Source organism: Dreissena polymorpha, chromosome 14 (assembly GCF_020536995.1).
Source record: "Dreissena polymorpha isolate Duluth1 chromosome 14, UMN_Dpol_1.0, whole genome shotgun sequence".
Lineage (NCBI taxonomy): Eukaryota > Metazoa > Mollusca > Bivalvia > Myida > Dreissenidae > Dreissena > Dreissena polymorpha.
The window spans coordinates 34,627,527-34,653,892 of record NC_068368.1 but is presented as its reverse complement, the minus strand read 5'-3'; the positions used below and the strand labels follow the sequence as shown (position 1 = coordinate 34,653,892).

The following is a 26,366-nucleotide window of genomic DNA, read 5'->3' as shown; positions in this document are numbered from 1 at the left end:
ACAGTTCACCGTTTAAAAGCAAGCCAGACATGAAATATTTTTATTTGCCTACAAAGTAGAACGATTGCCTGTCAATAATGGCAACACAAACATGGTCGATGCCTATCAATTCCTTTATTTTGATATAAAAACACGCTCAAATGTTTTATCAGTTTATCTGATAAAAGTCAGGCATTTTTGTTTTATAATAAATTGGTTATCAAACATGAATACATATATAAACATATGTATTGCCAAAACATATGTTCGAAGGTCAACCTTGCCATGGAAGTTACCGTACTAGTCAAAGATAAGAGTTGTTATCATCAATAAGGCAAATATGCTTTATAACTTGAATTCCACTTAAATGTGTGAATTCACGACTTTGATTAAAAGGTAGATAAAAACCACTGTGATACATATTTATTGATATAGATAAATCTATTTTACCATACGTAGATAATTTGTGCATGCTACATTATACGCATGTTTATTTTAAATTCACATTACAACACTTTTATGTTACAAAGTTGTTATGAGAATGTAATATTTACTTGCTAAATTTTAACGGTGTGTACATTTGAACATCGCGAACTTAGAAATACAATATACACGCATTTATTATATATGTTCATTATTCCCTTGATGCACCTTGTTATTTAAAACATTCTTTTCAAGAAAACATGTCTTGTGTTATCCGAATACTTACCACTTCCGAATACTCGTCCGTTGTGGCGCCTTGCTCATGCGCAAGGCGTCTGTGAACCTTAGGAGAGCCCCGCCTATCTGTCTCCGCCTTTTTTAGCTTCTCCGTTAAACTTCGAATTTGATCATTGGCAAACGTTGCATGCTTCTGACTATCTCGAAGCTGAAAAAAGTAAATTTTGAAACAGTCAAGTTAAAATCATATAAAAAACACAGTGCTACGTATTCAGGTCTGAGGCGAATGTAAAAGGTCACCGTCCGATAACCTTTCAGTCGACCAATCGTAGCATTGTTTAAATGTTTTGATAGTGAAAGTAAAATAAGTTGGATGCCATAGATGCATTTAAATAATGCACACAGTACAGAATAAACGTGTCCGATATATTTTGAATAAAACATGTAAAAAAAACGTTCCACGACAAAAAAATAACAACACAAACAAAACGAAATGTTTTTGTCGAAATTAGTTTATCCTATATGAAAAAATTGTTTTTAAATCAAGATTATTTTATGAAGAAGAAAACATTTGTAAGCCATCAGCTCTGATTGCATATTAGGGGAGCTGTCAATTTTAAGACAATACTTTAAACAGTTATTTTCTGCAACTTCTTTTTGATTTTGTTGAGTCGCATAATTATTGGCATTGTTCATTTAACGAGCATGCGCTGAGTAAAACAACCCACCTGGTGATAAAGAAGTAAAGATATACCGTTGAAATACGTGTAAGCACATTGTGTCGGAAAATGAAACCACAGGTGTTTCTTGAACTTCTCGTAAACTAAGGTAGCTCTGATGCGATTACCACGAAATAATTAGGTCTACTCCTACATTACAAGTTTTTACCATACAATTTAACCCATTTATGCCTAGTGGACTCTCTCATCCTTCTAAATTGGATCAATTTATTTCCAAAATTAGGGATGTCTAGTATATTTATTTATATATTTAAACTTTTCTTACATAATTTCCTTTAAGCAAACAGCGCAGACCCTGATGAGACGCCGCATCATGCGGCGTCTCATTTGGGTCTACGCTGTTTGCCAATGCCTTTTTTCTAGACGCTAGGCATGAATGGGTTAATAAAGAGTGGAATACATACACAATAGCACTTGTTTAATTCAGAAATTTCCTGGCACGTGAGTGACCAGTACAGTTTTACCAGCACATAAGTCGATTGATTTGCATTATATGTGGATAAATGTCAGCAGTATTTCGGACTTAAAAATTCCGCATGTATAGCCCTGTCTACAGAAATAATGAAACCCATATGAGCACGCGACCTTATGGCGATTACGTCTGTTCATAATTACCGAGCTAAATATGCGACTGAACGCATGAACTTACCGTGATACATCGGTTATTTGAATAACGAACAACACACATACTAACTGAGCAATTTAAACTAATAACGATATCGACAATATGTTGTTTTTTTTTCAATAGAATAGACAAACTATAGGTAAGCTTTATTATTTAAGACAGATAGTTTGTTTAATTATGGCTATTGTTTCAGATTTACATTAACATATAGCTAGGTATACAGTCAATCGAACTGATTGAATAATTGAAATCTTCCCTACAGTCTATTTAGTACAAATTTGTATTGTGTATAAAAAGTCTATTAAAATCAGTCGTAAGCTAAAACGTCGCGTATTTGAAAAACAATTGCCTCGTTTTAAAAAACATTATCGCGATTTCCGTATAAGAAGCGGGGATCTTCGGTATGCGACACTTACTTTGACCTCTGATATAAGCTCTAAAGAACGTAATGGCGTGTAACGTAGAGGCAAACACAAATGTCAGGCCTGATCTGTGAAAATGGGGTGTAAAATGCATGTGCGTAACGTGTTGTTCGAAATTAGTGTGTGCAGTCCGCACAGGGACGGGTAATTAGGGTGGACACTATATTAATTTCCGCCTAATATAGATTTCTTCAAAGAAGATACTTTCTTTAAACGAAAAATATCAGCAAAGCGGAAAGTGTTGTTCCTGATAAGTCTGTGCGCATTACGTACATGCATTTATTCCCGTGTCCTCGTAGCGCCAATCAATTATTACATTCTGTTGTTCTAACCTCTGACTGGAGAAGCTCTTTCTCGCGCACTTGCAGTTTTGCGTCATCAGACATGGCGGACGAGATGACGTCACTTCCTACAAGATTTAGTCTGCTCTCCAAATAGGAGACTTTGTTTCTCTCTTCAGCAAGGAGGGTCTCTAACGATCGAATGCGTTTCTTGAATTGTTCCTGAAACCCAATTCAATCAATAAACTGCTAGTTATTTTGTCTAGTTAAAGCAACAAACAAACAACAACAATTATTATATTTTTTTTATTAATGTCAATAGAAAATTACCTAAATAATAAACAAATCAATGTTAAATTAAAGGCACCATCAATAAGCACTAAGATATTTTTACAACAACTCTTAGCAATACATGTATGTACAATACCACAATTCTAAAGTTGGCAGTAATACCGATGGCTACACAAACACACACACACACACGCACACACTAGCACCACTTCACTGATTATGTAGCAGGCTTGTCTTTAGAGTCTTGCATTAAGTATTTAACAATGATCATAACATACCAAACCACCTTTTCAATACTTATGAACAGTTATATTTCATTTTCAGAACACCAAAAAGAAGCCGTATTAAACCTAAATGCTACATGAAATATCGCTATATACGTATACAATCCTCGATATATGGTCTTCATACCTCCCAAAATGCTGTAAGCTGCGACCTGTCAGCCGGAGATCCGTCGAAAACATCGTCGCTTCCAACCGAAATATTGTCACCATGGATAACGATCGGGGCAGCACTTTTGTCTGACGAAATAGACGACGCCCTTGTTTCGTTAGTTTCCGTAAACACTCGTTCGAGCTCGTCTTCCGCCGCCTCCGCACGTTCTTTGACGATGTCCAAAAGATTGGTAAGAATCTGCAAACGAACCACAAATATAATTAATATTTTATGGATGAGGTTGATCCAAAATAAGTGAAGGTTTCTACATATATTATGCATACTCATCAAAACTGTAATATATCATTGAACAAAATTAGTTTTGTTGCATCATATTGTTTTATATGTGTCCAATTTATTTAATATTTTTGTCAAATGAACAGCATAGACTGGTCAATATGCACACCTTAATATTGCAACACGTGTCATAGATCCATTTAATAATAATTTCTTGTATGCGTTTTAACGATGTGTGACATTAAAAATCGTTTAGATGATTAAATTATAACGCGTGATTTACGATTCACTCACGCATTAAATATCTTCCATACCCCATTTTATATTTTACTCGTTTGACATACGTTTCGTTATTAAGTCAATCACTTAGTAAGACATGGCATTGGACGTTTCAACGTGATGACCCCATCGTATACATTTTATGTGTGCTTGTTAATATTCGGAACTATTTTTTGCCGACTCTAGTGTATTGTTACATACTGTCTGGTAATTTGCTTATTGACATAAATCAATGTTGCAGCAGAAGCCCATCTTTGTATTATTCTGTATTCGCTCACGCTTAATCTATTTAATTTTAATAAAACAAAACAAAGAAGAGATCTGTACAACATTGACCGATTTGACGGTCTGACCACGATACTATGGCAACATTGAGATTGTTCGCTTTCGTACTTAATTATCGTTGACATTTTAATAAATTGTATCAATGGAATGTAAATTACCTGGTTTTCTTAGCCAGAGGCATTCATTAATGCCATTTGATTTTCTGCGAACACAAGTTTAATACTATAATAATACTGGTACACAACGCCTCAAGAATCTATACTTATAATTATAGCAGTGACTACACGATAATTCACGAATCTATACTTACAATTATAGCAGTGACTACACGATAATTCACGAGTCTATACTTATAATTATAGCAGTGACTACACGATAATTCACGAATCTATACTTACAATTATAGCAGTGACTACACGATAATTCACGAATCTATACTTATAATTATAGCAGTAACTACATGATACTTCACGAGTCTATACGTATAATTATAGCAGTAACTACACGATACTTCACGAAACAATACGTTTAATAGGAGCAGTGACTATACAATATATAATGAAGTTACATGCATATTTGTTATAGGAGCAGTGACATATCGGTGATTAAAACGCAAATGTTTACTATAATGAACACTGTAATATATTTACAAATGTCTATTACCACGCCAAAGACTGATACATGTACATCTAATTGGATAATCTAACTGCCTGGTAACGTCATTACGAACGTTCTACAACAACACGTTGTTGTTCGAGCGACCGTATCGTACAAGTAGACATACATAGATATCATATCGCTCTATATATCGTGAACGCTGAAACTGAAGAATGATTTTTTCGTCACGAGACTTAAGTTGAGTGATGTATAATTGTCGATTTATTTAATCTGTAACACTTTACTTATGCCTTTGATGGTATTTGATAAACCTGTTTGGCTATTAAATATGAGAACGTTAGTTTTGTCAGTCATCAAAAATGAACAACGCACACAAACACTTGTACATGCTGTAGACTTTGGTATGACCAAGAGATGGTGTCTGATGCTTGAGAACATGTATATGACATGCTTATAACATTCCTTCCGACTTGTGATGACTCACTCAAAATAAAAGATGACACCTTTTTGTAATTGTAAATTATAATATAATGAAAATTGCACGTAAGCGAGTCTTGTATTTATGTTTTTACATTATTAGATTAAATATCTAGTGTATAAAACGACGATTTGGGCAAAAGAGTAACACTTTAATGCTTAATAATTGTATTTATACAATGCATGAACTTTTACACATAAACATAATATTGATGAAACTTTGAATATTGATGAAACTTTGTTTAATATAAACTTGTTCGTAACTAAGAAATTGTTGGGCAACGCCAACTCCCGCGATGTATATGTAGTAAAATAAAACTTACAACTTGTATACGCAATGCTTAAAACATGGTCGAACACAACATGTTCGAAATATGAAGATACAGTCCTTAAAGCATTGTGTACTGTAGCCGAACAACGTATGTTTCAAATAAATACACATATATATCCGCACGACAAAGAATTTTAAATAAATGAAATACACTGTAAAGATAACAATAGCCTGATTCGCACCATACTATAATACGTCCTTTTTATCCGATAGTGAAAAACTTTCTTCAGATAATTTATATAAAATGGGAGCAAGTTAAATTAACAACCAGTTAATATAAAATGTAAAAAAATATTGCAGAGTGTTTCCTAACCTTAATAAAAATCAATTTACAATTAAAAACATTTTCAAACCGTAACGCATTACTTTACGATATCAGCCACTTTTGAAGGGTGAAAGCCCTTTACCAAATGCCTAAACAAAGCACTAAAAACACCTGGAAGTATTAATGATTTCAATTAGACAAGAGCATTGCGCAAGACAAACAAGCATGTGTTGTTTTGATTTTAATTGCCAAACCGGTTTGCGGGTGGCTGCGTTATTTATTTTTTATTCAAGCATATGTTGTATTGGTTATGATGTGCATCAACAATTATTTCAATAAAGTATCTATAGGACGTGTGTTTTAAGTTATCATTCGCAATACATTTGAGTTATAACACTTAGTCTAGAAAAGTAGAAAAAAGTGTACTTTTAATAATATATCTATGATCATTAACACTTTTTGACACTTTCATTTGCAAATTGATTTGTATCGATCAACTGCATAACTGTTTATGATGTGCACCAAGTAAAGAAAACAAACGAAACATATGTAAATAACTATGTATTGAATGAGCTTTTTAATGTTTGCAATCACTTTTATTCAAGCTGGCATTTTTTTAAGAGAAATGTCTGCTCTGACTCTTGAAAATCTATTTACTAAAATCTTTTAAACCATGTGTTTGTTATGTTTTACAATTATACATGACTTTTTCACCAAGACACAATAACAGTTGGAGCATGAGGCTTATTAGTTCTCATCATATTTTCGTATCAAAGTTACTAGAAATATACTATCTAGAAATATACCATGTAAACATATTTTTATTTTTATGTCTGCAAATTCTTAATAGAAAGAGTCTACGCGTTTCAACAAACAATACCCACAAGCAGAAAGAATGATATCAGATCTTCTTAGTATCTTTGTTTCGTCGAAAGTTTGAAAAATAAACTGTTTGATAGAATTGAACACTATTCCGTGATTAGGAGTTGTGTCGGCATTGCAAAGGCGTTTATATCTTATTATTTATTCCAGAAAAAAGTGATGCAACAGGAAACACTTTGAAAAAAATATATATATAAAAATTTATACCATCGCTCAACATCCTCAACAGCCATCGATGCACTTGAAAGATGATACATTTCTATAGATTAATGTCCTTAAACATATCGACATTATTCTCAATAGCAAACTTATGGATGCATTAAACTTGAAAACATTCACGAAACTTTGGGCGTTAACGGACAAAATCGCACTGGCATATTTTCCGATAGGAGTTAACTTACCGGTATAGATTGATTGTACTTAAGTATTTCGACAGAAATTCTGTCATATACGCTTGATTTATTTGTAGACTCATAAAACGAGGGGAAATAATTACTTAAAACCGTTGCAACTGAAATATGTATACCTGAACAGGCTTCATTCGTCTTTATATATATACTTAAAACCATAAAAGTAATGTTCGTTAAAGCGAGTATAAACGGCTTTAAAGGGGTCTTTTCACGTTTTGGTATTGACAAAATTAAACTTGTTTCAGATTCGCAAATTTTCGTTATAGTTATTATATTTGTGAGGAAACAGTAATACTGAACATTTACCATGCTCTTAAAAATCCATTATATGCATCTTTTGACGATTTAAAACCTGAAAATTATATAGCGTTGAAACTCGAAACGATTGAATCTTTTGGAGAGTTCTGTTGTTGTCGTTATATTTTGTTATACTACGAGGATTGCATATATAAAGTATGAAATACATCACTTATCGTATGAGCACGGATGTCCGAGTGGTCTAAGCGATAGTCTTTTACTCAGGGGTCAGTGGTTCGAGCCCTGTTGAGGGTTACTTTTTTTTTTCTTTAATTTTATGATTATTTTTTTACTGGAGCTTTTAAATCCAATGTTTGCCTTTATCAATATAAAGCATTCAATGAAAAACTTACATACATGCCAAAATCTGTGTAAGGGTCCCTTTCATGTCAAAATGTTATTGTGTTGTCATATCTTAAACAAATACATGGGTATGAACGAGAAAAGTATTTTTTTAACTCTTTTATGGTACCATTAATCAAAAATGGTTTAGTAATACTCAAAGAAATTCAAAGCGCAATGTTTACATCATTTAAATTCAAAACAATCAAGTTTACGTGGATACCAAAACGTTCAGTCGTGTATGTTGTAGATACAAAGTTTGTGTTTACGTGTCATAACAAATCTGCACACAATAGTGGAAATTTCACAATAGTGCACATGCCTTTTCACATGAATAAGTTTTTGAATCTACAAAAGACACATATTTGAAAACGTATAAACCAAAAATGTCGTAGAATTTCTTGCCCCATTTGTTCTTAGCTTTTATTCTAGTATTTGACAAGTCAATATTTTCTCCCTTTCTTACAAACTATTATATGTATCGTATATATTTCTACTCGCTTGAAATTTGGATTTGGATACTTGTTTCATGTTTGTGAACCAAATGTGATATTTTGCAAACCATTCAAATTTACGATAAAGCAAATTAACCCATTTACTTTAGTTTAAAGCTATTTATTTTAGCACGATTGCATCGAAAGCATCTGGTTTATCTAAAAGGCCTTGAGAGCGTTTCAATAAGCCTGAGGCGTTCGATAACTTAACTTAACCAAATGTCATAATTTGTTGCATCGTAAATCTGAAGGGTTTGCAAAAGCATCATGTCTTTTTATTAATGTAACCATGTAACCATGGCCAATGAGTGTTTGGTGTGTAACAGTGACCAATTTGTGCGGAAAGTGTAAACTTTGCCGATTGGTGTGTACTGTGCAACCGAGTTCGGATTTGTGACTCGTGTGTAAACATTGCCGATTAGTTTTAGTGTGTAACCATAACCATTTTATGTTTTACATCGATAACGTTTCTCAAACCATCCATCTGTATAACTCAATTGTAGAATAAACCAACAAATAAACATTGTATATAAATAAGACTTTAACGTTCGTTTGTGACGTGCTGATATATTTACAACCTAGACCAGCAATAAAAACGCCCGTTTTAGCTCTTGTTTACACGTAGTTCTATGTTTTATCGTCCAATCAATGGGAAACAAATATTTACGATGAACTTTACATTAGTTGTGTTAATCTCTCCGCTGTTCATGATATGTTGTACTGGTAAAATGGCAATAAAATGTAGAGAATGTCCAGATACGATGAGAAAAGTACCTTTCGACATTACATTATATCTAGGTCTGGTTTTATTGTGAAATGTAAAACACGAATTTTATTTGAAAAAACCGCCAATAAATCACAGTTAAACTATGTAATACACTAGGTACTAAATATAAGTAACAGTTAATTCATTTCGCAACCAGAGCACTATTTTAAGCCTTTGAGGACCTCAATCGGATTGCAATTTACATTTTCATATATATTTGGTATGAACGGTAATATCTTCAAAAGAGTATTATAGAAATTTATTAAAAAAGGTTTATAGAATACATGTAGCAATGAAAATAATTTATTCATAGGTAAATGGAACCATAACTCTAATCTTACACATTAAACTAATTAAGTACGATTTGTATTTCACAAATATATTCTCTGACAAGAAAACATAATATCCTTTTAATTCTATGCATGTTGGATTTTAATCCACATCATTGTTATGCCTTTATATGGTTCAGACATTTTACCATAATATATAAGTTTGTATTTGACTTACTTTAGCGACGTTGTTGCGATGAAAAGTGCCCGTCCTTAATAATTGTTGTTCGTGCCATTGCATTACATTCCACTGGTATTGAACGATGTAGCGACGAAGAGCGACAACATATTAATTGAACCTCATTGGGAAACTATATTATTTTATCCCACTTTTACCGTCAATTCAGTTGATTAAAGTGATATTATGGACATTTTTCACTGTTGAATTAAGCTGAAAAGAATTAACAGGTCAAACGAGTTATTTAAAATGTGGTAACTTTCCAAGCATCTGCAACTCATCTTGCTACCAGTTGTTTATAAAAAATATATATATTACAGTCGAAACTGACCTAACGGCCACCTGAATTTACCGGTCACCTGCAGACAACGGTCAGTCTGGAATCCCCCCGACGAAAAACACTCTATATTACACTTGAATTCAACGGCCACCTGTCCATAACGGCCAACGGCCACTACATTCCGCTCCGAAATTCATGTTTGACCTGAAATCAACGGTCACGTGTCAGTCGTCTCGAGTCGCGAAAATTAAAAACACAGCACATCTTGTGTCCGTCTATAAGCAAATATGCCAGAATTTGTGACACGTTTACAGTAATTATCGCTTATTAAATGACCGCTTATTAATACATTGTACTTACAACATTGAGTATCGATTTAAAAATAACATTTTCGGATCATTCTTTAAAAGAGCTTTCTGCGCCGTTTGTGCATCCATGACCGGTAAGTAAAATTGTTTCACCATTATTATTGAATTTTCATTTTGATTGCATTAAAAAACCAATTATCTGCAACTCAGTTTGCTACCAGTTGTTTATTAAAAATATATTTTATATTCGTTATTTTACATGACTAACCCACTCCTCTAAGCCGAAATGATCCGTAAAACAAAATTGTGTCTTTGTGTCGTATAAACGAATCTGCACTAAAACTAAATTTAGGTTCACATCGTAAATGCATGATCAGTTGGTTAACGAAAAGACGGTTGATTTTCAAATGCATTTTTTTTTCTCCGGGATATTGTTTTAGTATGTTGATGCTAAATTAACAAATATAAGTGTACATTGTATATGAAGTGAAAATACCAAAAATAAACAACGGTTGCGATAGCCAGCTATAAACTGTTAGATGCCCATAATATCACTTTAAACAGGTGACATTAACAATGTGTATTAATAGCAATTATCGTCTGCATGCATAACGCATTAGCGCGTGACAAAGTCAATTGATCTGTATCGCTGATTAAGTATTAAAAACAACATTAAGCGGGCGAGTGTTTTGATAAGAAGGCGATAAGAGGATTAGTGATCAGCTTTAATGGCAAAACATGGACTGATTTGCAACATTTATAACAAGCTTAAGGCATTTATGAAAGACTATTTGTTCATGTAAAAAAGCTGAAATTGAAAACGTTTTTTTTTAATTTTCAGGTGAAAAGCTCACGCCACTTGTTATCGGAAAGTCCCGGAAACCGCGGTGTTTTGGGTCGATAAGCACAGATAAGCTACCTGTGCGTTATGAGGCGAACAGGATTTTGTGCATGATGTGCTATGTTGTTTTTTTTGATGAGGAATGAATGAATGTTTGTATTTTATATGAGGTTGTTGAATAAAAATGCTTTTGTGTGATGTTTGCGTACGAATAAATTTTAACAAACTTTTTGCGTCTTTTTAGAACGGTACAATTACACCGTACTATCGGTTTATGACAGCGAATCCGCTTTTTAGACTTGTACGGACGTGACGTCAACGGCACGTGACAAGCTTTATTTACTAAATGAGCGAGATGCATTAGTGAATTATTTACTCGAGGGTTGAAAACAACATTGCTTTAATTTAACAATATGAAATTAAATAAATATATAAGATATTATTCTGTATAAGTCAATATACACACGTTAGTTAATTCTTTTATTATGCTTAGTAAACGGCAATGAGCCTTTGTTTAACACTGTATGCAAACGACTGGGTGGGGTAACGACGTAGCAATACTAACAACTGACAAACCATCTTAAAATTGTGATCCGAATTCAACGGTCACCTGTTGACAACGGTCACTTTGATCATTTCCCTTGAATGACCGCTGAATTCAGGTTTGACTGTATATTCGATAATTTACATGACTCACCCAGTCATCAAAGCCGAAATGATCCGTAAAACAAAATAGTGTCTTTGTGTCGTATGAACGAATCTGCACTAAAACTAAATTTAGATGCACATCGTACATCGTATAATTTCTGCCGTCAGTTGTCATCACGAAAGTACGGCTGATATTCAAATGCATTATTTTTCTCTTTCCAGTACATTGTTTTAGTATGTTGTTGCTGCATTGACAAGTATAAGTATATATAAAGTGAAAACAGTCAAAACACTAAAAATAAACAACGGTTGCGATAGACACCTATTAACTGTGTGATGCCCATAATATCACTTTAAAGCACCGTTGATTAAATTTCTGCTATAAACCACGGCACGAACTACGTTGTTATGCTACGTTGTAAACAAATGTAGTTCCTTGTATAAAACAATTAAATGTTATATTGATGTTATAAAACTTTTAGATTTGCAATTTAATAGGAATACAATTGTAATTAATAACGCACGACTAGAACGATATTCTGATTTTAAAAAATGATTATTTTATCAGCGGTTATTTTTTGGAACGCTGAGTAATACACTGACCTGGGTTACACTACAGTCATTATTAAAATACGACATAGCAAGTGGGATTAAAAGAATAATAGGAGAGTGTTGATTATAGATCAGGTTTGTCATGCTCGGAACAAAAACGAAAAAACACTCGCCAAGGTTCGTGCTTTTTGTTTTTTAAGCCTCGCATGATAAACCTGATCTATAATCAACACTAACATATTATTCTCTATATATCACATTTAAAGAAGCGGAATATAGACAAAAAATCTCCAGTGTTTTTAGAAACACGCAAACTAATTTAAAGTTAAATAAACTTATTTATAGGACAGTAAGCACATTTGCCAATTTTTTAAACACATAGACCTTGAGTCAAAATACCAAATTCAGAGAGTCCAATCTTGAAGGTTTTTTGTTACAAGGTAACATTTTAGTCTTCCGGGAAAATTCGTTTAGAAGTCTAGAAAAAAAGGCCTTGGCAAACAGCATAGACCCAGATGAAACGCCGAATGATGCGGCGTCTCATCTGGGTATGCGCTGTCCGCTTAAAGGAATTTATGTGATAAATATTCTAAATATAGAAATAAATATACTAGACATCACTAATTTTGGCAATACATTGATCCAATTAAGAAGGATTGGAGAGTACACTATGCATAAATGGGTTAAGTTGGTTTTTAAGAATGCTTCATCTCAGGAAAAGATTTCAATATTATCAAGAGACTCTCTTTTCAGTATGACTGTATTAAAACCTTCCGCTAGACGCAAATTCATCCGGCCTCTACGAATGGAATTCATTAAAAAAAAACACTCAATTTATGAACGCAACTCAATGTCTGAACAATATAAACTATTTCTGTATGCAATAAATCTCTTAAAATAGAATCTGCATCAATGGTTGATTGTTCTGGAAAATACTACAGCAAATATACAGTGCTGCATTTAGAAAAAAAAACAATTTGTGATTGTCGATGGGAGCAAAAAATTCTATAACAAAAGCATATGACTGTTGAGTTGCTATTTGTGTAATGCCAAATCTGGAAAGTGCATGTCATTTTAATAGACAAAAATAACTAACCGCAAATGAGACATTAGCGCAAATCCGTCTTTCTATGCAAATATGGTTTATAAGTTCATGAATTGCCGCATTAAATGTGGAATAATAACGGTTTATTGAAGTTGCTTTCGTTTATAGACCTTATTAGCAAAATTAAAGTAGTTGATGTTTTACCAAATTTTAAATACAAGAAGTAAATTTTTGCAAATATACCAGTTAAAATTAAAATTAAATGAAGAATGTTTACAAGCAAGATGTATCATGGTCTATGTTATATTAATGAAAACAATGCATAACAAGGTTTATAATTATAAACGTTGGGTTGGATATTGTCGCTTTAAATTCACATGAAATATATTGCAACATAAAAATAAAAACGAGCATAGTGTACCTAGTTAAATCAATGTTACAATACCACATCTAGCTTTGAAATATTGACTATTGCTATAAGTAACACTGATTTTTATGGGTTAACAGTATTTTTACGAAATATTTTACGAACTATTCTACGAATTATCTGTTGATTTAGAGTGTTCATTGGGCTTTAACAGTAATTCTGTGTAATTATTGCTACGTCATAGTCTGTAACAAAATGAGTTACAAAATTCCCGCCGTCTAGAGTTCTTGACATCTTAAATTCGATTATTACTCTTGTGTCAGTCACTGTTGAATTCAGCAACAAAACCTCCGCTGTTAAGTGGGCGAATGATGCGGTTCAGCATAGCTGCTGACCCAGTAACCTGCCAACCCAGTTTTCACAAAAACTACTCTGAAATACTGACAGACTGGTAGGTAAAATTGATCTGATACACGTGAACAGAACAACTATTGCCTACCCACTTCAATAAAAAGATTTCCAAATGCCGAAAATGTGTTTCCGCATTTAGCTGTACTAGATTCTAATTGCACTGACTACTTTTACAAACATCTTGTTTGGCATTACTCGGCATTCATTTTCTTTTTATGTAGAAAATACGAGCCATCCAACACAATATAAACAAACATAAAATATTGTGTAAGGTTTATTATATTGCCTGTTAATAAATGTGTCAGATTAAAGCTATTGTGAAACGAGGACTGTTGGCTTGATCCTGTGAGTAATTGTCGTCGCACTGAAGTGCGGCGACTTGTATGAAATACGTTTTTATACTTATGGGAGGAGAAGTTATTTTACGGATCAATGTATATATTTTTGTTGTCAGAATATCTTGCATAGTGGTGATTTTTTACGTAAATTAGTGAAAATAAGTACTGCCTTTGTGCCTATTAAATTTACTACATCATTTATTGCCAATAATGCAAAACTACGGTAATTTTTTTAATTAATAACTGATCACAGGGACTGGGCAATAATCAAAGATCACAGGGACTGGGTAAATACACGAACCGGTGAAACTTTCTGGTTTTGTATAAAAACAAAACATAATCAAAATATATTTATTTTGTGGTTTTTCTAACAAAAGCGCAGACTTTTGATGTTCGAGTTTTGGTTAACGCGTATTTTCTTCAATTTTTCAAGACGACAGCGATTACACGGTTTATTGCTTTATTGATAACCGTTACACTACAGTCACTTATTATTATCTTAGTTAGAAGGTGATTTTTCAAGCGGTTCCGTAGTGTAGTGGTTACACGCTCGCTTCACATGTGAGAAACCCAAGGTTCGAGCCCCAGTAGAATCAAATTGTTTTATGTGTGTTCTATGTTAACTTTTTTTTTATGTAGACATTTTAGTTTAAATACATATGCTGTTTTATTGTAACCATTTTTTGTTTTTATTATGCCCATGAAATATATGTGTGAGAGGGTTGGGGGGGGGGGGGGGGGGTTCGTAAACACATTAAAACTTTTACGGTGTTTTCATATCAATGAGTACTCACCCCTATCGTAAATGAGCAACGTAAAAATAAGTTCAGAATAATCTCCCCTTGAAGTTGAGAAAAATATAAAAATATGAAATTACGCTTACAAGATGAAGCAGATTTTTTAAAACCTACACAGTTCTGTTCCATTTATGAAAACTGCACACGGATGCCAGTAAAAAAGGAAACCAATGTAAATAAAATGAACTATGAAATATTAAGGGGGGTTACAACACAAAATCATAGATAATGGTTATTTGGGGGTTATAACACAAAACCATAGATAATGGTTACACCAGTATCTTTCTATATTTTGTTTACAATAATCGGCCAATATATTAATATTTACAGTAGAAAAAAATCGTTCATTGAGTGCCTTTTACACTGAAATTCCCGACGCCCTTTGATGCTTTGCATCTATACTTATCTTGTATGTAATATAGATGATATAGAATATAAATGATACTGGGTAATACAATAGAAAATGCGTGTGTTCACACATTTAAAATGGAGTAAGATTGTAAGAATCACTTTCTTCTTTATTAAAGCTAAAACTACTTCATAATAATATGAGGCGATAAACACCGTTCATGCATTGGTACGATTAGCAATTTATCGTGTTTACAAAGATAGTGTACATGGTTAAACGAAACGAAAGGGTTTAGTCATACGATGAATGTACGTGTATGAGCTCTTCCTTGATTTGTTATGTCGAATATATGATACTTAAATATTAAATAGGATTAATGCTATGTGGATTGAATATTGCGTTTGTGCTCAAATAAAATTATATTTACACCCAACATAAAAATTTACACATTGTTCATTACAAAATTTCATAATAAGAAACATATCGGATGAAATTTCATTTGCTCATTTTTTCGTTACATAAAAATGTGCAGAGTAAATAACAAAATGATGCTAAAGATACAAGCAGGTGCACAAATATAACACATCATCTGATTATTCAAACATTGTACTTTTTCGGTATGGCGAAAACTATATAATTTGTTTTTGAAACCTCCACGAAAGATGAATGCCGAATTTCCATAACATAGATAATCACGCCATTTAAGCAAAGGTAATTTCAAAGATCTGTTTATCAAACAACTCCGTTGATGCCAATTAACGTTTGGCATGTTATCTGTAGAGCCTACCTTGAGCCCATAATGAACACTTATTTAGAATTGCCAACCACTGTTAGATTAAGAATGTACATACATGCAAACAGGCACGATTTTAAGAAAAATAAAATGCAATAGCAAACCTTGAACAAGTTCTCTACGCAATCCCAAAACTAGTTTATTTTTGCATATTTTATATTTAGTTATTTGCAAAATATAACTTTTTTATTGGCTGATATCTTAAATGCCAACGAAGTCTTAACTTCCTTTAACCAATCTGATCCCTATAATCTAACTGCTTCGGAACTCCGTGCAATATAATTACCACGAATTATTATAACATTTGCACCAATCGCAACCATCTTAGATTGACATGGGTAAATAGGTATACAATATATTGTTTTTGATTACGATAATTTAGCATACATATTATAGGGAGCGACCCCGTCGCCCGATGACAATTATGCTAAGTTAATAGGTCTGAGAGGTGGATGCATCATGACATATTATATAAAAACAATGCCGGGTGTGTAATGACATTTGACTAGTTAGCGAAACGAAAAAAATGTGTGGACAAAATGCTTTTCCCTAAATTAGGTCTATTTCTTTCACTTAAAAAATGCTAGGGATAAAAGTTACCAATTAAGTCAAATGTATATGCTCCGATGCAACGGCTCTTTTCGTAACCTTAAACCGTGTGCAAATAGGTGCCTCTGTCAGAAAAAACAATGTTTGGATGATTGCCCACTTACTTTTTACTATTATGGTTTGTTAATGTGTTTTAAACTTTGATGTCAGCATGACCAATTGGTGTGTAGTGTGCTTCCGTGACCCATTTGTGTGTAGTGTTAAGCCGTGGCAAAACTGTTTGTAGTTTTATCCGTGACCGATTGTTATATAGTGTGTAATCGTGACCGATTGGTATTAGTGTGCTACTGTGACATAGTGGTATGTAGTGTATAACCGTGACCGATTGGGACGTAGTTTGTAACCGTGACCGATGTTTATGTAGTGTGAAATGAACGAATGTTGCCTTTTACTTTAAGCATATGAAGAATAAGATATACTATTATGAATTAGTCCATGTTTGTAACGGTTCTTATTTTTATGTTTTAGGTCGATAGCTTTTCTAAATCCATACCATTGTATAACCAAAGCAGAAACATTTGAAATAAATAAGAACTTAACGCTCGTTTTTTGACGTGTTGACATATTTGAAACCTAGACGCAGCAATAAAAACGCCCGTTTTAGCTCTTGTTTACACGTAGTTCTATGTTTTATCATCCAATCAATGAGAAACAAACAAATATTTTGGATGAACTTAACATTAGCAGTGTAAATCTTTCTGTGCTATTCATGAGATGTTGTTCTGGTAAACTGGCTATACAACGTGTAGAATCCGTCCTGATATGATGTGAAAAGTACCTTTCAACATTAAAAATAATATGTAGGTCAGGTTTAATGGTGGAACGTAAATTGTTGTTAAGTTAATGGAAAGTTTACTCCACAGCATGTTACACATTTAAATAATGAATTATGATATGTTTTTCACAAAAATGTTCTCTGAAAATAAAACATTATTTTCTTTTAATTGTTTGTCTGTTTCATGTAAATAGATATCACTGTTTCTGCATTTAAATCCTCCAGCCATTTCACCATATTATATTAGTATATATTTAGCGAAGATGTTGTGATTTAAGTCCCATGTCCTCAATAAAAGTTGTTCGTGCCATTGCATTATATTATATTTGCATTGACAGGCGTTGTGACGATTGGCATCAGCATATTCACTGAATCTATCTGGATAACAATATTAGGTACCGATCAAATATTGAAGCGGAATGTAGCCTTATAACAACCTTCAGTGACTCTAGAAATTGGCAACTTAATTTCAAGTGAATTAAGCATATTTACAGGACAGAAGGAAAATTGCCAATTTGAAAATCACTGAAAACACCACGTTTCAAATACCTTATCATGTACGTCTAATCTTGGAGGATTTGTGTAACATTATCACATCGTATCGATTGACGTTTATCTAATTAGAATATAAAGTGTCATCTTTGCTGCGTAATAGAGAATGGTCTGAACTAGTCATGATCTATTACTGTCTTACACTTTCTTTAAATTGCCTAAATGTTGAAAAGCCATATAAGAGAAGGAACAGAAAAAATTGCATGGACACCGAAAGTCAGACTAAAACATCGCCCTTCTAATATGACCTTGAACTTTAATTGGCTTCAATTGCTTATTTTTTCTTCGAAAATTCATATGGGAAACAGTTACATGCACACATTCTATATATTATATGATGATATGGAGTGTACATGTACATGGTACCTAATCAGATTAACCTTTTAATTGTTACATGTAAATGTACATGATCTTAACTGGCGTAAAAGGCTAAAACGGTTTGCACATTGTGTCAATATCCTTAATATTTGAGCCACATTTTATGAAAACGTTTTAAAAGTGTATACTTTTTGGAGCGAACACGAAATGTAAGAAAGCACATTTCAAGATTAAGTCTGATTTTAGCCACGTGTCGGCTAAATTGCCTATTTTTTCTTCTTCTCATCGTTGCAATGACACCGAGACTCGTTTAAGTCCTTCAACAAATGGGGTTATCATGTGACAAACAAGCTGGCGACGTACATGCCGAGACATGTTTTTTTCGCCTTTGTATACGCTTTATTACTTGTATTAATTAATTAGTTAATTTCTTAGCGGGTCATACAATTAAAGCTCCCGTTGAAAAAAAATCGCAGCGAGTAAAGTCGTTATTAAGAGCAAATATTAATACGAAAAAGAAGCTTATAACTTTCTTGCTGATTTGCTGCAAAATGAGCGGCATTTTAACAATTAATAAAAGTAATAACGGGTACACTTTATTGAATAACGTTTATCATAGAGTACATTTGTTTCTCAATTAAAACAGGACCACTGTTTTTAAATGGTAACAATTGTGGAACAAATATACTAACGCTCTTAAAATAAATCCTTTACAAGACAATACAAATGTGTTTTTACAGGCAATGTGCCTCATGTTTAAATAGAGATTATTGTGAATACTACATAACAGTGTTTATTTAATAGATTTTATAAAAGTTGTTTCATGAACTGTTTGCATGTATACAATATGCAATAGTTGAATGACTATGCACTGCACATAATGTTATGTGTGTTATATATTGCCTTAAACCAAACGGCGCCCGAGATACAAAAAATCTAACAATTCTGACAGATGATATTGTTGTGGACTCAATATTTAGGCTTCACAATTCAAGCTTATTGTTTAAAAAATATGTGTGAATCCGATATCCTATAGTCATTTCCAATTACTACGTTGATATGCCGAGACGGAGTGTATTGTTGAGAAATATCATGATCACAATAGTAAGATGAATAAATGTAAATTAATATATTTCGCATATTCAACAACAGTTAAAGGTAAGTATTTGTTGTCACGGCTACATCATAGACTGTGAAATAAAATAAGTAAAGTTCAGAAAATTCCGCCGTCTAGAATTCTTTACATCTATTATTCGAGTATTACTCTAGTGTCAATCAGTACTGAAACCAGCAACAAAACATGAGATTGTATGTGGGGCGAACGTTTCTGTTAAGCATAATTACTGGCCCAGTGACTTGACGACCCAGTTGTAATTAAAACAACTTCTGAAAGACTGGGAGGTACATTTGAAGTGATCAACATGAACTTGACAACTAAAGCCTACCCACTTCAATAAACTGCTTCCCAAATGCGTTGGAAGAGTTCCTGAATTTAGCTCTTCTACATTCTTGTTTTACTGACTACTAATACAAACATCTTTATCTAAATAGCTTGGCATTCCTTTTCAGCAGAAAATACGTGCCAACTTACAAAAGGTAAACATATATTCAAACAAGTATTATATTTAATTTGTATTAACCCATTTATGCCTAGTGGACTCTCCCATTCTTCTAAATTGGATCAATTTATTTCCAAAATTAGGGATGTCTAGTATATTTATTTCTATAATTGACATATTTTTTACAGAAATTCCTTTAAGTAAACAGCACAGACCCTGATGAGACGCCGCACTATGCGGCGTCTCATCTGGGTCTACGCTGTTTGCCAAGACCTTTTTTCTAGACGCTAGGCATAAATGGGTTAATTAGCCAAAATAGACAAAAGTACCCGTGTAAATATTTTAGTGAGATAGATCTTGTACGCAATAGGTTATAATTACAGATAATACTATAGCATTACAGGAAAAATGCGTGTGTTCACACATTTAAAATGGAGTAAGATAGCGAGAATCACGTTAATCTTTATAGAAGCCAAAATTCTACTTCATAATAATATGAGACGATAAACTCCGTATGATTAGCAATTTATCGTGTTTACGAAGATAGAGAAATAAAATTATGATACAAACTGTAATCTTTACAAAAGCTAAAACATCAATTATAATTCAAAATGAAGGAAAGCTCCAGTGTTCATCGTTAAAGCATTGGTAATTCTAGCAATTTATCGTTTTGAAGTCAGATGTGTACATGGTTAAACATAAAAAATGGTTTAAACATACGCTGCATGTACAGACTCTATCATTTATTTGTTTTATCAAATATATCAAACTTAGATGTAATAACAGGTAGATTACGGCTATATGATTGAACATCGTTTTGTGCCAAAATAAAACGATATACAAACCAAATATAAAACGTTAATCTTCGTTTATAACACGATGTGAGATCCCTAGGAATATATCGGACGTAAGTTAGTTTGCTCATGTTCTCTTTTAATTAACTTGCGCAGAATAAATAACAAAACGATGCTAAATATGAAAGTCTGTGCATAAATATAATACGTCAACTGACCCCTTCAAACATGAGAGAGAGAGAGAGAGAGAGAGAGAGAGAGAGAGAGAGAGAGAGAGAGAAGAGAGAGAAGAGAGAGAGAGAGTTTGTTTGTTTAAGATTTAATGTGCTCTGTTGCAAGAGAGATAACATTTTCGGCTGTGCTTATCAGCTTTTTATGTTGTGAATGTTGATAAGTGTGGGTCTGTTTGGTGAGAGTGGACAAATTTGTAGCTTAATAACGTGTCTGGAAAGAGTTTAGTTAGTTAGAATTTTGGCTTTAAATTAGTAACATCGAAACATCTTTCATTGTGGATTATAGTTGTATTAAGATCAGCAATTAGTGGACAATAGTTGCTTTTTGACCAGCAATATTGAAAATAACTAAATATTAAGTGTAAAAGTAAAAACTGCTTATTTTTGAATATTATGAAACTTGTGTTAAAATAAAAATAAAATACAATTTCAAATAGTAATAGAGTGTTGTTTTATAAATGAACTTAATGTAGTGATTAAATTGTATACAGTCCTAACACTTATTCTAATAGAACAATTGGAAAACCTCGCTACATTAAATGGAAATTAATAAAAATTCTACCAAATATTGACGTTAAGTCAACGTTGTTTCAACGTTGAATCAACGTTATTTTCAACGTTAAAACAACGTTGATATCGACGTTGATTTAAGGTTGATGCCTCAACGTTGTCTCAACTTTCAAAATCAAATATAAATCCAACCAATTTTCAACGTTGAATCTGACGTTGATTCAACGTTGAATCAACGTTTCTGTGTCTGCTGGGTAGTACAGTTATGTACAAAAACATTGTATGATAAAGTGGTACGAAACATAAGAAATATATCTACCTGTCCAAACGTTAATCCATAGTATTGTTTAACTAGTGTTTTTCTTTTCTTTTCAAATGAGCTGATGTTACAATCGTTACATTTTCAAATCACTGGTGTTTTTCACCACTGGTGCTAGTAATTGTATTGTATGTCTGGAAACCACTTTTATCAGCTGAACTTTGCCGCCAGACGCCGATATTAATAAACTCGGGTTAATAAACGGATATGAAACGGTAACATTAGTGAGGTGAAACACGCTGAGTTGTTGAAAACGCCTTTGGTCGGTATCTCCGAAGCCGTTTATATTTCATAATTCGACGTTTACATTTTTTTATACACAAACATATATCGGTTTATGTTTTGACTCGCAATCAAAAACAGACATTCCGTCGATATTTTGCAAAGAAAACAATATTGTTTTTGAAAACGCCTTAGGTCGGTATCTCCGAAACCGTTTATATTTCATAAATCGACGTGTACATTGTTTTAAACACATAAATGTAACGGTTTATGCTTTGAATAGAAATCAAAAAAGACTTTCCGTCGATATTTTGCAGATTAAACAACATTTAATATCCGTGTGCCTGTTTTGTCGGTAATACGTTAAATACCCATATCTATTAATGGCTACATTGTATAAGCGTGGAAAGTAGTTGTATTTTAAATCTGTAACAACGACAGTCGCGAGCAGGAATCCTGTAAGAATTTAGCATTAATGTCCATATATTTCAAAAGTATTTCCCAAGTGCACGTTTATGCACAGATCATTTGATGTTGATTCATAGCACTTCCTTGTTCTATGTCGTTAACAATTCTTTCACTGTAACCTCATTTTCGACAATAGTTAACACCACGTTGATATAATAGGGTATTTCGGTAAGCTTAGTATAGGTCATCATGAAATAATTACATTTCTTCATATTCTTCAAAAGAAGGAAAATATTGAAGGTGTGAAAAAAAGCAAAAGCATATTATAGAAATATTAAGCGGCGTTTTCCAAAGGTATTCACTCTCAAGTCAATTGGAGACACACAGGTACGCCAACAATGTCATCAGGTGTCAACACATTGAGATGAAAACGGTTATATTCAACACCTCATATTTATGACACGCAGCATTAAATCCGACAGAAGGTATTTCTTGGTAGTTCTCTGATGGACCCCCGGAAATTCAGCACCATACCATGATAAGATTGTTGATACTGTTTTCCAATAATTGCTTGAACGCAGGTAATCCATGGCTACTCGCGCTTAACTCAGCGGCGGGAGATATTTTTCTCGCGGACTTTGCTTATTGTCTTTTGATAACCTTGTTTCCGTCTCATTTTTTGCAATTTCACACTTATCCTCCTCGACATTGATACTCGGATACGCATATACTAATATATCAACTATATGCATGTATATACCCTTATTAAGATGACTTTTAATTGCTCAGGAATCAGGATTTAAAACAAACTAAATGAGACTACAAATGCGTCAAAATATGTATCCAAATTGTAAAGGGTTAAATGTTTGGAGTATGTTCTATATGCCAGCACCGCGTCACGAGTTCAATACTCGAACATAAGCACGTTGTTTGTAGACATGAACTGCCTGTTTCTTCTGCTAGTTAATTTCAAACATGACTATTGTCTGCATCTACGAGGAATGTGTGAATGAATGGGCCAAAGTTACAGCATCCTGATCTACTAGATTAATGACATTGATCTTACGTGTTAATATATGTACTTACACCGTCAATAGATGTTTCAAGCAAGAACAAACAAAGCTAATGGACTGAGAAATCCTATGATTTGTGTATACAAATATGAATCACTATATTGAAAACGGGTACGATTAGTGTTATTTTAGAAGAACGTCCCCTTGCATATACTTGAACACGTTTAGAACTATATTATTGTCATGATCTGGAACACCGAAATCTGACACAATCTAAAATGACTTGTACGCTATTTTTGAAATTTCAAAAGCTGCAATTAAGTCAAATCACGAACAAAAGAATAAATTTTTTGATCATTTTTAAATAAGTAATATATCGCTGGTGAATGACAAAAACAACCCGGGAACTTTTGAAGCAAAAGCCAACATTCGACCACTTGACCACGCAGGCTTAGAACAGCCCCTTGAACACGTTTCATTCATTGAATTCATAACAGCTTTACTTCTAATGCTGATTTTCCAGCGCCCGCCAAATATAATTGGAGACAACTTTGTATTATTTTGAAAATAAAAACGACACTAAGCCTTTCTATAAACGAGATGTTAGCGTCAATCAATAACAGTTAATCTACTTTTTACAACAGAATATACTTTGTAAATAAAATACCGTACTACCCATTTAAGGGACCTGTTGACTATGAAGGAAAAAATGTATTCTGTTTTTTCATCAAGAAGCGTATCGTATTTTCATAAAATACAATGTTGCATTGTGTTCATCATTATTATTTCTCCGAAATATTCTTCTTCTTTATTATTTTTTATCGAGTGCACCGGGATTGTCTCCCATATGGCCATCGCCGCCAGAAAGACGTGTTAGTTGGTTACGGGGGATAGTGCAAGATACAGGAGACACCCCGTTCCAGAGGTGACCCTGGGTCTTTTAGTGCCCGGTGTAAAGCACCTAGTACACTGCACCTCGGTTTAACGTCTCATGCGAAAGACGAGTTAGTAGGTTAGGTGCAGCGGGGGATCGAACCAGCGATCTCTGGATTGTGAAGCCAGTGTGTTACCACTAGACCACGGATCCGCTACAAAAATATCCGGAATATTGACAATCAAAGGCTTTATAAAGGCTCTACAATTAATTGTTCCAACTCTTCAATCATTCCATATCAGCGATATTAGCTTCTTCAATCAAGTTCACACATGGAGAAGAGCTTAACGTCAAACACACACTGAAACGTTAAAAAATCATGAGCCTCACCTTGAGAATTATATATATATGAGAGACATGTATTTAGATATTTAACCTCATGAAAGGTAATATCTGTTTATGTGATGAGGAAATATTACTTCAAACCACCAGTTTGTCCGAATGATGATTACAGGCGTTTAGTTGTTAAGAAATACATACAATTATATGCACTATATGTGCTATACTGATTTAAATAGATGTTCAAGATAGATTATAGTGTATGTTGCACCATAACGTTACCATAGACCACCCTTCTCAACTAAAGAGTAAACTGTTTACAAGACGCGGATTTATTAGCTATGTCCTAATGCAAGCCTGTGTGTTGAGCAATTGAAGCTTATAGAAGAAAGCTCTTCAAACATATTTAAATTTAAACAAGGAAACGCGTAGACAATACAAATTTGTGAAGTGAGACTATGGCGTTCGGAAAAATGCGTTTTTTCTCAGTCATTTACACGTATGCAATTGATGAAATAACTCAAAGTTTGTTTATGAAGCCTTACATTTATAATTATTATACCTCACTTTTATTTACAATGCTAAACTCCCATAGGCCATCGTGACATAGAAATACTGTCAGACCCAGCGGGAATAAATTTACTGTCCAAAATATACTGTATCCCGCTGCCATAGCAATCACGTGCCACCAGCGGGAAAACATTTACTGACAAAAAAATACTGTATCCCGCTGCCTTAGCAATTACGTGCGGAATGTTCGAAAATTATACTGTCCCATTCGCGCATGCGCAGTACGCAGTTTTGCGTGTCCGTTGTATTTGGATAATTAAAATATCGATTGCAGCTGAAACTGTGCTGTAGAATAGATTAATGCCATTATTTAAGCTTTGACAGGAGTCGAAAAGAAAATCAATTTAGTATAAACGACACGCTTACCTCAAAGGCAACTTTAATCCAATGCTAATAACAATAAAGTTACAACGATATACACTTCCAGTGTCTGTTCTTAAGGTGTTATGCATGACAAACACACAATCCGAAATACGTTTTGGATTCGTTTGATGCTTTAAACAAATATTTTACTGTTAAAAAAACCGCACCACGTCCATATTGTTGTCCCAAAATGTTTCGTCACCTAAATGACGTCACACAAGTACGTCATAAATTGCGTAATCAAGTGATGAAAATAAAATACGGAAAGCTGGTTCTGTAATATATTTTTAAAGAAATAATTGACGACTAAGAAAATTGATGGGATAAATTGATTACTAGGTCGGTGCCGAATAAAGCGAAGTTCATATTGCTCTGCCCGTAAATCTGAACCACTCAACATATTAATGGTTGTTCATTGCTGAAATTAAATTCAATTATTGAATATTAAAATTGTTCATGGTTCATATAAATTGTTCATTTTTAGATGGGCGCTTTAGCGCCCGTCTAAAGTGCTTAGTGTGAAATTCAGGTCGATACGACTAGGTATGATTAACCC

General features: G+C 33.4%; 1 protein-coding gene across 4 annotated transcripts in view; it reads right to left on the bottom strand.

Annotated features, from left to right (window-relative positions):
- LOC127857864 (myosin-11-like) overlaps positions 1-26,366 on the bottom strand; it is a 153,277-nt gene that overhangs the window by 23,908 nt on the left and 103,003 nt on the right. For 2 of the 4 annotated variants that reach the window (XM_052394561.1, XM_052394564.1), the window contains 3 exons: positions 3,410-3,631; positions 2,759-2,929; positions 689-847 (listed from right to left, as the gene is read on the bottom strand). In XM_052394561.1, coding sequence (XP_052250521.1) covers positions 689-847; positions 2,759-2,929; positions 3,410-3,631 — 552 coding nt within the window. Of the gene's footprint in view, positions 1-688; positions 848-2,758; positions 2,930-3,409; positions 3,632-9,623; positions 9,837-11,749; positions 11,991-22,021; positions 22,719-26,366 lie in introns of those variants that run through there. The other 2 variants (XM_052394562.1, XM_052394563.1) reach the window with 2 other exon arrangements.